General features: G+C 37.8%; 1 protein-coding gene across 6 annotated transcripts in view; it reads right to left on the reverse strand.

Moving 5' to 3' along the window:
• Positions 1 to 12,856, reverse strand: part of LOC109863569 — a 240,012-nt gene that overhangs the window by 79,912 nt on the left and 147,244 nt on the right. For all 6 annotated transcript variants that reach the window (XM_020443880.1, XM_020443870.1, XM_020443861.1 and 3 more), the window contains one exon: positions 1,064 to 1,176. In XM_020443880.1, the coding sequence (XP_020299469.1) occupies positions 1,064 to 1,176 (113 nt within the window). The remainder of the gene's footprint in view (positions 1 to 1,063; positions 1,177 to 12,856) is intronic.

Here is a 12,856-nt window from a genome sequence, read left to right on the forward strand (position 1 = left end):
CTCTGTACGCTCTAATCGAGAAGCAACGAGCTTATCGGTGTAACTCGATTTTACATGCAAAAAGCACATCGATAATTTGCGAATGTGCTACGAGGTTTGCGCTTTAGCGAGGTAGTTAAATAGTTTGTTTTTGTTTCACCGTTGCTTTTTGAAAAAGAAAGCAACGAAGTACAATAGCGTCCTCAAATGGCGTGTGGAAATATTTTTATGGTCTTTTATTCGAGGAAAAATTGGTTTTTCTTTTTTTTTTTGTTACTCGCTGCAAATCCCGAAAAGCATCGCGAACTTCGTTCCTTCGCGGAAGAAAGAACCGTAAAAGCAGAAAGAAGAAGTCGCATCTTAATCATATTCGTATCAGATATAAGTCCGCTTTTTCGAATTTTTGCAAATTCGTCACAAGGGAAAAATGTACCCATAGATTGTTCGCGATTTAGCATTCACGGCGTGATAAGCTACACCGCGGGGGTATAATTTACAGGAAGATGAAGTTACCGTCATGAGGGTTCCGATAGTGAACCAGGTTGTTGGCGTGTAGTTTAAGCAATAGTCTATGATAGGAGCCGTCCGAAACAGGATGTGTAGCAAGCAGCCCAACCCGTAGCGAGTACCAAGTTTACGTAGCACCATAATCTCACTTGTCCAACAGATCATCGCTTTCATGATTGTCTTGTGACTTTAGACGCGTCATAACATATATCGCGATCCTCGTAACAATCCGCAATAATTTTTATCAGCGCGAAAAAAACATAAATGTAAAAATATAAAATAACACAAATGTGTATATTAAAAGATTTTTTTTTTTTTTCATTGGTTTTGTTTTCTCACAAAATCATTAAATCCGAACATGACCTCGATTAAAATGTAAAAATGCCGAAAAAATTGGTAAAACGTTTTGTTTTTGAAAACTAGAGTTTCGCTGATGTTATATTGTAATTGAGTTTGTTAGCGTTTATAAATAAACGCGCGTTAGAAAATCCACTGAAAATAATACACGCTGGGAAACTGTGCGTTAAAACGCAACATAATTTCATTATTCATCACAAAAGCGAGCTAAACATCTTACCCGTGTTGTTAACCGGATGTCCGCCCCTCACCGGCCAGCCGACAGACGTGCTCGCTTTGGACGAGAAGCTGAAGTAGGCCAGGAACTGGGACCGCGTTGTGTTCTCGTTTATTCTGAAACACGCGCATGTTTTTCTCATGTAAGTGTGTGTTTGTGTGTGGGCGTGCTTCGTACGCGCACGTAAAACCGCGCGCCAGATTTTATGCGCGTCGCAACAATAAAAGAAAACATTAGCGTGATAAATAACCCGTCGGACCTACGTCGCGGGGAACGATTCCCCTCCGTGTGTCCCGGTCTCTCGCGCCACACGCCACGGTCACGCTGTATTTACGACGGGTTCTTGGCGCGCGGCAGGCAAATTTACAGATTCTTTCAAAGTGATATACAGCGAATAACCGCCGATGTACTCGCGCAATTTATTGCGACCTGTTTTTGTCATCATTCCGCATGCGGCTCGTAAATCACCGATGCGATTTTATTGACGGGCCGCTCTTGCCGGACGTCGAGCATTTTACGGATAGTCCCCGCCAATAAAAACCAAACAAAAAAAAAAGAAAAAAACATTACACGCGGTTTTCAAGAAATTCAACGTATATAAAACGAACAATACGCAATAAATAACGATGTGTGATCTCGCTATTTGTCAGCTGTTGTAAATCAATGATCTCTCGTATTGTCGCGCGACTGACGGATTTCTTAACATCTAACTCGCAAAAATCGATGTTACTTATTCAGTCGGTACAAAGTTTCTTTGGTTTTTTCTTAGAGTTTTTCTAGGCGCGAAGAATTTTACAAACCCTCTGTGTTTTCCGCAATTTTAGTCCGCATGCTGAGGAGGAAATATTAAGTTAATCTTAGTCTAAAGATAATGCGCGAGACGCGATTGTGAAAGTTGTTCGCTTGTTGAACTAGTTTGCATTTGAAATGCATGTCAATATGTCTTTGGGTACAAAGTGCGAACTCTTCTCTTCGTGCTTGCAACTCGGACACGCAAAAGTTTCTATGTCACGAATATACGCGACCGTAACTCCAGAAACTTTCTCTTGCAAAAATGACAGAAAAGTTGTATTTTTCAACGCTAGGAAAGTCACTTTCTCGAGGAGAGCGTTGCTATGTTTCTTCGACATTGATCAGACGTCAATGGACAACCGAGAAGGATCGTTTATCGCAGTTTGAAAGCTGTTTAGGAAGCAAACGCGGTGTAATGTTACGTCGAATCGTTGAGTATCGATGTTCGAATTGCAGTTGTCGCGCAGAATCTTCGAGCTTTGTGAAAGACGATGTTGGTGTGCGATTGCGTAAAGACAATATCACAGTCGAGAATTTTTACCGGCAAGATAGAGAGAATAACTTTAAAAAAGAACAAATTATGTTGCTAGATTATAAAAATAAACAAAAGTTTTTCTAGCACATTATCTCTTCAAGAGAACAATTGACATTTTTATTTTTTTTTTGTTCATATCGATCGCACATCTTGATGTTAATAGTTTAATGTCCTGCTAGTAGTACCGTTCTCTTTTACGTTTAGATGAACTTCTACTAATTTTCATTTGGACGATTGTCGGTCTGTCTCTCCGAAGGTCACCCCAGTCAAGAAACTACCGTCGCAACACCTGAGAGATGGTGTCCGTCGCTAAACCACAGTCAATTTGCTGTCCGAGGACCAATTCCGCGAACACGGTCGAGAGATCGTGGCGAGCGTAAGTTAGAAGTGGACGAGATAAATGGACTTCACAGCGGGGAAGGCGCCATCGCGATAGAAGGCGTCTCTAATTCGATTATTTAGTTAGGTTAGGTCAGGTTAGCCCTAGTTGGGTTAGCGTCAGCTGGAGCCGAAGGTTACTCGAGGCACTCGTAACTCCCTAATTGTATTTACTTACAATAAATCTTTCCTACTCTCACCTCCTCCTTCATCACCTTATATTTGATTAGCTACCAATCCGACGCTGCAACCCTTTCGCGAATGTGTTACGAGTAAACTTGTATCGTTTCCGAAGTATCTTTTCTAGCCGTGTACACACACATACATTGAAATATTATCGTAAATAATGTATCTGATACGCGCAAAAAAATGTGTTTATACGTCATCAATTTTCTGAGCTACTCCGTGTGTGTGTGTGTGTTGCGTGCATTTTTTAATTAAAAATAAGTAAAAATATAAAATCCATACTTCAAGAACGTTGATGTAATTATTCTGCGTGCTCCTGGCATATTTTTCCGCGTACTACGAGCACATGGAGTTTGTAAAGAGGCTTTGTAAACGTTATATCGATCGCGGTAGAATTGAGGGCGGCCTCTCAAAGAAAGCCGAGGTTAAGCAAATCCTCGGTACGATGAAAGAAGACGACGGTAATCCCCGCAAGGGTTTACGAAGATTAGGATGCAAATTTTGGAAAGCATTAGACGAAAGGCGCGTTTCGCGCACGGACAAAATCCTTTTCGGCATCTATCGGGACGTTAAACCGATTCAGTACGCCGTTAAAGCGGGGGTTTATTCTCGCGGCCGGTGAGTCGATGGCACGTTATGGCGAAACCGCGCGTAAATTTCTACGCAGATGCCAGAGCGGGAAACCAGGGAGATGGGTCTTATAAAGTTTCATGAAGCGAAACGCGAAACAAGCCTTCGAGGGCTTTGCCAGCGCGGAATCACAATTTGTTCGCGACTCGAAGAGAATGTCCGTCCTGCGGAATGTTCGGAATACACAAGAATTTTGTATACGCAGGGAGTTTAATTGCGAACAGTAAACTTTATTTCGCGCACATTACAAAGTGGTTATTTTTCGAAGAAATCGTAACTTCTTACGTACGAGAAAACGTAAAAGAGAAAGCGTAATATACGTTGGAGATTTTATTATGATACATTTACTCCAGACTGTGTGTGCGAAAAGTTTGCGGACTCGCGTGCATTTTCTAGGTGACGCTTAATACAGGTTAGATGTACTTCTATTTGCGGCAAAAAGTTGACAAAGGAGACCTTAACTTAGAAGTAAAAGAATAAAAAAAGCTTTAAAAGCTTTATAAAAAAGAAACGACGCGTAATGTTAGAAGTGAAAAGAAAAAAAAACAAAATCAAAACAATGGAGTGGACTTGAAATGCACTTTTTGTATCTGGCAGTATAAATCTATCACAAATAATAAAAAATTGTATATTATATATAATAACAAAATCATCGCTAAAAACTCACTACACAATAATAATCAAAACCAGATGCTTTGACGCAAAAAATGTCTGTTTTTAATAAAAATCAATCTCTTCAAAATCACGTACCTATTAATATTATTTGAAATTGTCAATGCACAAATAGAATTTTGTTTACGTTACGCTACGAACGATTAAAGCAAACTTGGTTTTGTTAAATTTTATATATATATATTTTTTTTTGTTAAACTTGAATCAAGAAATAGGATTTTATATCCATACGTGTAAAATATATTTTTTTTATCGTGTAAATTATTACATTGTTTTTTGTTAAATTTTACATTATATTTTTTTATGTATTATTTTTACATATTATTATATTATTATTTTTTTGAAACTCATAATGTTTTATTTTGCAAAACAAAAACTAAACACTTTATCATGTAAACTTTCGCTCATTTTGCGAGACCAATATCAGAAAGTTTTCATGATGTAAAATCGAAAGGGTTATTTGCCGGCTAATAACAAAGTTCACGACTTATAAAGTATATCCTCACCACTCATTTAGTCGCTCGTTTGAGAACAAGTTTGAGCGCGTCGGTTGCAGACGTGTGGATTCGTTCAATAAGTGCCCGCTTCTTTACTTGGAGAACAAAATTAAGGAGTCGGGAGCGCCACGGATCCGGTAAAAGGTTTGCTAGTTCGTTACTGTAACGAACTTTTTCCCGCGATCTGTTTCCGAATTCCGATCGTGTTGCGAAACCTTCGAGGATAAACTTTTCGCGCCGTATTTACATTGTTCTCGAAGTTTTATATCGTTTAATTCTCTTTTTTGCCAAAGAGAAAATATCGCAAACAGGAAAATCGCTTAAATCGTATGTGGTATATAGAAAAAACAATTGAATGCAAAGCACACTTTCAACGTGTTTCACTCTCGCTTTCTCTCTGCAAGCGACGCAAAATAACTACGCAGTCAAAGTGTATTATGCGAAAAAATAAAAAACAAAAATAACGAAAATATAAATATGTTATCGTATAATACGAGAGAACATAAAGTAAAATACATATATAATAATAATAAAGCGTGAGCGGGAACACCGGACAAATTTCAAGTATCGCGCGCGCGCGCGTGTGTGCACGCGACAAGTATTATGATGATTAAATTTCCATCCACACGGCAAACTCGGTCAACCGTGCGCAATTTGGCCAGCCTTTCGTTCATCTGCTTATTGATTTCATTCGCGTTAATAATCCTTTCGCGCCGACCGGTTATTATGCTTAATTTTCAAAGCTTATTATCTTGGTAATTAGCCAACTAAATTTCATTTTATTTGCCATATTGCGCGCGATCTATATCGCCGCGCTGGGACTTTTACACGCATAATCGCGATTTAAACGGCCTGTGCGTGCAAAAACACTTAACTCGCTTCAAGTATGCAGCTTCAACAATTTCGACGCTATCGTGCGGTGATCCGCCGTGGCGTTTATCGTACATTTTCAGCTGCCGATATATCAACTTTCGAAATGTACGCTGCTAAAGCATAGTTTCGTGTTCACGCGTAATTAAAAGACGCTTAGCGGTGTCATATTTCAAATTCCACACAAAATGTCGGGTATGTGATTAAGTAATACTTAAGCATTTAAATTCGTTCGAAAAGCGCATAGCTCGAGATATGATACTGCGAATTGTAAAAGATCGTATCAAATCTTGACACGTTTGAGATCAGATTTGACAATTTATCATCAATCATATTTCATCATACTCGTCGTTATTCTCTTTCTTTCCTCAGAATTATTGAATAATCCTTTGAAACTTTTACATTTCGTTAATCACCGCAAATTTGCGAGATTTCTATAGAGAGAACAGCCCACCGCAACCGCACGAGATTTACTGGCAATCGGCAGTAGTACGACCGAACAACTAGAGCGGCACGAAGCGGATAATAAATATTGCATATACGTCCTGTGGTCTCGTTCTTCATTAGCGACAGGTTAACGGGGAATACAGGTTACGCGGGGAATATCGATGCGATTAAAAAGACTCGATCTCACGCGAGTTTGCAAGGCAGATATTGTGCGCTTGACATTCAGAAAATGCGGATTCTTGTCTCTCTTTTTCCATTTTTTTTTTTTCCACTCATGTCAAACATTCGTTCCTTTTGAAGCGTTTAAATTCTTTTCGCGTGTATCTCGTCGGTGGAGACATTTTCTCCAGTTTGTTTCAATCAGATTATTCGCAAATCGTGTCAGTTGCGTGACAACAAAAAATTGAAAATTAAATATAAATTAAATTTCTTTGATGTTTTTGTTTTAATGTGTTCAATAACATGGTTGCATTAAAAACAAACAGTTTTGCTGTGTGACAAGAAAAGCAAGAAAAATTTGTCGAGTGTTTCCTCAGTTTCATCAACAAAACGTTGTGTTAGCAAAACAAAAACCTCAATAAATTAAAAAAATTTTCTTTCTTTTCGCAGACCATGTAGTAACTAATCTTCTTGCTGTTCTAACAAATCTTTTTGTTTGTGTAGATTTAAAAAAAATTTATTCGCTACATTTTTACAATCAAACGTACGAGTTTGTTGTCACGTGTACCTACTGCAATATAAATTCAGAAAATTTTGTAGCGAGGGTAAAAAGGATCACCGCGTGTCATTTTGAAAGGTGTTGGGTGCGTTTTAGAACACGACAGAGCGAGTGCGCGGATGTAAAATCAATTTTCTCGCGGGGCACGTCTTTTCCGGGATTACAAAACACTTCGACAGCCGCTTGGCATGGCAAAGTAAAAGTCGCGGATCGAAAGCTCCGGATGTACAGGAAATAAACGAAGCGACGTGGCGCGAGGAAGCGCGCGAGGTATTCTAAAGCCGAGAAGAGGCAGGCAGAAAGGCCGAGAAAAAGAGAAAGAAAGAGAGTGATTGGTAGCTCTGTCAAAACGTTTCTTCATCCTTCGCTCGAAAAGTCCTGTACATATGTATTTTCTCGTGGCATATGCGTGCGCATATAGTTCCGACAATGCGGAAAATGCATACAAACATCGCCCGTCCCGACGTCGTGATGTGCGCGAGGATGCTGAGAATGTTGACGAGACCGACAGAGGAAGATAAACGCGTGAAAATGAGGTCGGTCGGCGAATAAGTTTTTCTATAAATGACGTATAGCTTCGGCACTTTGCGCGATTGCTTTTTCTAAACTGGCATTGTCGAACGCATTCTGCATTCTATCGTCGAGATCTGTTTTCTGTGCATAGAGGTGTGACTGCACAGAGGCGAATCAATAACTTTCGCGAGAAGAGAGGAAACATATTTTATATTGAGAGAATTCTCCTCCGGAGAGAAACATAAAGATTATTCTGCACAATTCCTGCTAGTGCATCGATGAATGGAAATTCACATACACTGCGCGATGTGATGTAATAGATATTTCTGTTTTTAATCATATTGCTATTATTATGAAAATAAATTCGTCATTTTTCGCGATTTCAATTTAAAGCGTGTATCATACGTACGCAAGTCAAAACACGTATCAGGTTAAAATATAATGAAACGAAACGAAATGTAATAACTCGTATAACAGACGCGACGCGATAAAACAAATATTAACTTGCTTAATTTCAAACAAATCGCGAACACAAATTTATTTGCACCAACAACATTCGATATTGCCGGTAAATATTGAAAATGTGGGAAAAGTTATTTTTCTATACCTTTATTCGCCGGCAAGATGTATTTCCGATATTTCAGTTATTTTCAGCTTTTCTGAATCGATAAAGCTTTTTCGCGGCGACTCGAAAAAAACAAAAAAAAAAAAAAAAACGAAAAATCGGCGCGCGCGGTCGAGGCAACGCGCTCCGTAAAGCAAACGAAGGAAGAAACGAGAAATGTGTGTCGGAAATTCGTGTAGACCTAACAGCGCGAGGTTAAAAGGGGCCTCTGTCAGAAAGCTTCTCCGCTTCGCGCGATGGAGCACTTGCAAATCCATGTTTTCCGGGGAGAATCTCACGTTGCGTGTGGATAAACGTTCCCTTTGCCGTAACTGTATATTTCTAGACGAATGTAAGCATCGAAGCGAGTGAGCGCGATCGAAAAAGAGACGCTTATGCGCCGTAACCTCCTCCCGTACCGCCGCTCCGTTTCCACACATGAGAGAAACGCAAATACTAAAATATTTTCCCGAAGCTCTTAGAAATACTCTTCGAATAAACGTGACGTAACTGTCTTTCGCGCGGCACGGCGTCCTTGCGGACTCGTACACGGAAGCGACTTTGCGCGCGAATAATGCAAATTGCTCTCGGTTAAACCATATCGTTCTAATGTAATTACGTTATCTCGACCCACACTCACGGTAGATAAAAAGTTAAAGTCGCGGAACGTTTGCGATTTTAATCATTCTCAAATGATTCGACTGAGATTGAATCTATAAAAATCTATTTTATTTTCAGAGAATATAATTCTACAAAGTATCAGATTATTTTCATTCAAAGACTCGCATTATGCGAGTATAAACTGACTCGCTTTAATTCGTTACCGAGATAAATCTTCGATGTTATGGAGAGTACTTCTATTCAACGCGGTGTGGAAAAGTGAAAAAAAAAAGCGCGACGGAGAGACGACCCAGACGTATGTAATGTGAGGGGTGGATTGGAGTGCACGCGGAGGCACGCGAGAAATTCAAGGGTAAAAAAGCAAGGAACTGAGGCATCCAGCGCGACGTCTGAATGCTCCTCCATTCCTTCCCGATGCTACTGTAAATCTATATTGCGGGAAAGAATCTCGAATGCACGTGCATAACGCGTCTCGCCGAGCGAGTCGGAAGTACCGACGCGGTGCCAGGAACAACGAGGGAGAGTTTGCATTTCGATCGCGTCGAACAACGGAAAATAAAATTTCTCGACAAACGAAATTCCGCGCGAATATAGATAGCGGAGCGTGTTATTGCCAATGCCAAGAAAAAGAGAAAGAGAGAGAGAGAGAGAAATCGTGCAGGTCCGAGAAAATCGCAAGATCGGTTGCCTGCGCCGAGTGAATCACATTGTTGCTTATCGCACGAACTGGTTTTATATATCTGCAATGTAAAATGATGATCTACTCAATATCGTTTAAGATATGCGTCGGAAAAAATTTAAATAAAGTCGTTTCGTCTCGCTCGCGCAAAAATACAAACCTCAAATAAAACTTTCTGTGAATAGAGAAAGAGCAGTGTAAATATTATATAAACAATATTATTTAGTCTAAGATAAGTGAAAATATATAAGTGTATTTCTCAAGTATGTAATAAAAAGACAAGGACAAAAAACAATTTAATCGCAGGAGACTAAAATGTAGAAGAAAACAATTCTAATATATAAAATTATTTTGCAACAAAAACTTTGCGACATAAAAATATATGATATAGCAATTTTGTTACTTTACATAAATCATACACGAGAGAAAACTCAGCCAGAAAGGTATATTTGTCATTAGCAATATCAAATGAGGAAAAATATTGGAAAAAGATACTATGAGATATACTGTAAAACTGTTTTTCTCCTTTTATAGACTGACCTATTTTATTTTTCTGTCCACTATACGTGAAAAAAGTTTAATACCTCTCCGGAGAGATCTTATTTTTCATCAGTGTAAAAGAGTATTGATCTAAACTTCCATTCGACGCGTTTTAAAAATTGTCAGCTTAAAATATGAAAGTTGCGAAGCGCATTAACGTTTTCTTTTTTGTGAACAAAAGTAAAATCGTGATAGTAAGTGCCGCGATGAAGTTTTTCGATTTATCACCGGACTTGTGACAATACAACGTTGAACGATGGAAAAAAATTGCGAGAACACCAAATAAGCATATTGTTCGAATTAAAGAAGTTTGCATATTTTTTCTCAAGAGACTTTTTTTTTCGTCACGAATTACGTACGTACGTAGACCGTGTTACGCATTGCGTTCACGTACGCGCCATCGGCACGTATATGTGCTGTAAGTATTAAGAGGGTGTAAACGATTCTAGCACGTAGACGAGCTCGCGCACTTAAAGTATTAAGATAGGAGGAACAACGTGTGTGTGGAAATTGATATCTTTCACAGATTTCAAATACCCATCTTCTCGACACTATTAAAGTTAAAATCAGTAACGTGTATGTGTTTCAATATATATATTTATAAAACAACGTAGTTTACTTAAAGATACTTTTTTACTAGGGTTTTTGATATACTTCTATGCAATTTTCTAAAAAGCCGACAAATTTTTTTCGAAGAACCTTCTTACCCTATATTCCGTAAATCGAAATGTTGTAGTCAGCAGAATACCGTACAATATAAAATACAGTCCGCGCGCAAGGACACAATAAAATGTTGCGACAACATTTGCTCGAGATGCGAAAGTTATGCAGGATTCGATTCACGGTGTAGAAGCAATGGTCGGCGCTGCCAACAAACGCGGAGAATTTCACTATTTCGATCCCGTCGAATAGCGAAAAATAAAATTTGTCGGATGACGAAATTTTATGTAGATCGGGCGTAGTCGCTGTAAAATTTTTCATAAAGACGTGAAAAAAAAGAAAATTGCGAGACAGAAAAGATAAAAAAAAAAAAAAAAAAAAAAAGATAATCGTATTTTGCGGTCATAAAATAGGTGTTAAAATAGTAGAAATAAGAGAGATAAACTTTATCGTTCATAAAAGATTAATAAACTCGTATAGTCATATTGCGACACCAAAAACTAGTTTTCATAATATTCGCATAATAATTAACGTAAAATATGGTTCAAGATTTCTATTTGTTTTTCTTTTCGCACACATAATGTGTTTTGATCGTTTATGATTAAACACATAAACAAACTGCTATTTTTGTTTTATTTTTAATTCCTGCTTTGCAGACGCTTTTATCGTAATTTTTCGCAACGGAAAATATTTTTTGCTCATTATCATTTACTGGTTTAGTAAGTGCGATTGTTTTTGATGCACGCGTAATATGATGATAATAAACAAATAATTCATCGTATGAAGAGAGAGAGAGAGATACTGCAGCAAGATTTTACTAGTGTGTGTACGTAAACTAAACCGGTAAAGCGTCTCGGATAGTATTTTGCAAAATAAATATTCCTACCACAACAAACACGTACGTTTGGATCATACAATATTTTTCCTCGTTCAAATAAACACACAGATGCAAAACCAAATTAACCAACAATGCACACATTAATCGCCGTATTACACAGTAAAAAAAAAAATGTTAATTTTAACATTTTTTGCATGTCCCAGGAGGTCCACTCTAAATTGTAAGTTAAAACAACTTATTCGTTGTGAGTCACTTATTGACAAACTAGTAAAGTCAAATACTTGACACAATACTTTACATTTATATTTGTTATTTTGACTGTAAGCGTGATGTAAAAATAACATATAAAATAATTAAAACTGCACAAAACAATAGTTACAGTAACTCGTAAGAAATGTTAATAAAACATTTTAGTTTGTACAATGTGGCCACAGATTTTTAAAATTTTTTTAAGTATGTTAAATTGACTTTAAGACATCTAGATTAATTGAAATCATTGTGTTAAAAGCACTTAAACAATATTCCATTTTTAAATGACATGCAAAAAATGTTAATTTGTGAAGTTAACATAAATTTGACACGTGAAAAGATTAAAAAAATAATAACATATCAGTATTATGTTAATTTTACATTGAAGTAATAATCAAAACGTCGTAACACAAGAAAAGTTCTACATTTTGACGCACAATTTTTTACTGTGTATGTGGATGACGTGTACTTTACAACAGAATTAGCTTTCGTCATTTATACTTGCTCGCGTTTTTGTACATAAACAAAAAAATTTACAGGACTCTATGATATGCGTTACCTATGTCAGAGCTCGCTTTTACGTAATGTAATTAAATAGTAGCAATGTACCGCGCGTGCAATTATATCTCTGACTTTTTCTATCTCGAAGTTAATTCATTGTGTGATCAAACGAAAGTCCGCAGTTTGTAACAAACAAAGTGAACTATCTGTCGCAATAAAGATAAAACGGCCGGAAGTTCGTCGAGTGCAGTTTTGCTCGTTCTACTTGCGAATTACAAATTTCGTTTGTGCGTTAACAAACGAGTCCGGACCGACCGCGTGACGTAAACTGTTAGTCACGTTTCACGATAATACCGCGGAATAATTGCAAAAAATAACGTTGTAAAGAGAGAGAAGTATATAATCACTGCGCAAACTTCGAAATATTTATTCTACTTTGTGCTGGGTTTTAATGTAAATCTCATTTTTTAGCGTACTTGCAAATTTAATTATAAGAGAATCGGTTTTATATAAATAAAAAAAAATAAAATGTGAAATACAATCCGTTTTTATTTGTGTTGTGTTGCGTTGTGTACACTACGTACACAACGCAAAGTACCTACTGTACGGAACGACACAAATGAACTAGTACTTCAGATAATTGTGTTTTATTTTAAACGTATTAATTAATACCGACGAGATCACACGAGTTTGATCACGAATACAGAGATGACAAATCGATGCAGAGCGATGGTACTTTCGAAAAGCGCTTTCCGAAGGGCCGCGGCGACGACGTCGTTCATACATGCCTTCGCACGTGCACAATGTAATTACTCGCGAAACCGCAGTCGCGATATCGATCCCGATATCATCGCCGTTGGCGTCTT

Source organism: Pseudomyrmex gracilis, unplaced genomic scaffold (genome assembly GCF_002006095.1).
Source record: "Pseudomyrmex gracilis isolate BER0280 unplaced genomic scaffold, ASM200609v1 scaffold_0, whole genome shotgun sequence".
In the NCBI taxonomy this organism is placed as follows: Eukaryota; Metazoa; Arthropoda; class Insecta; order Hymenoptera; family Formicidae; genus Pseudomyrmex; species Pseudomyrmex gracilis.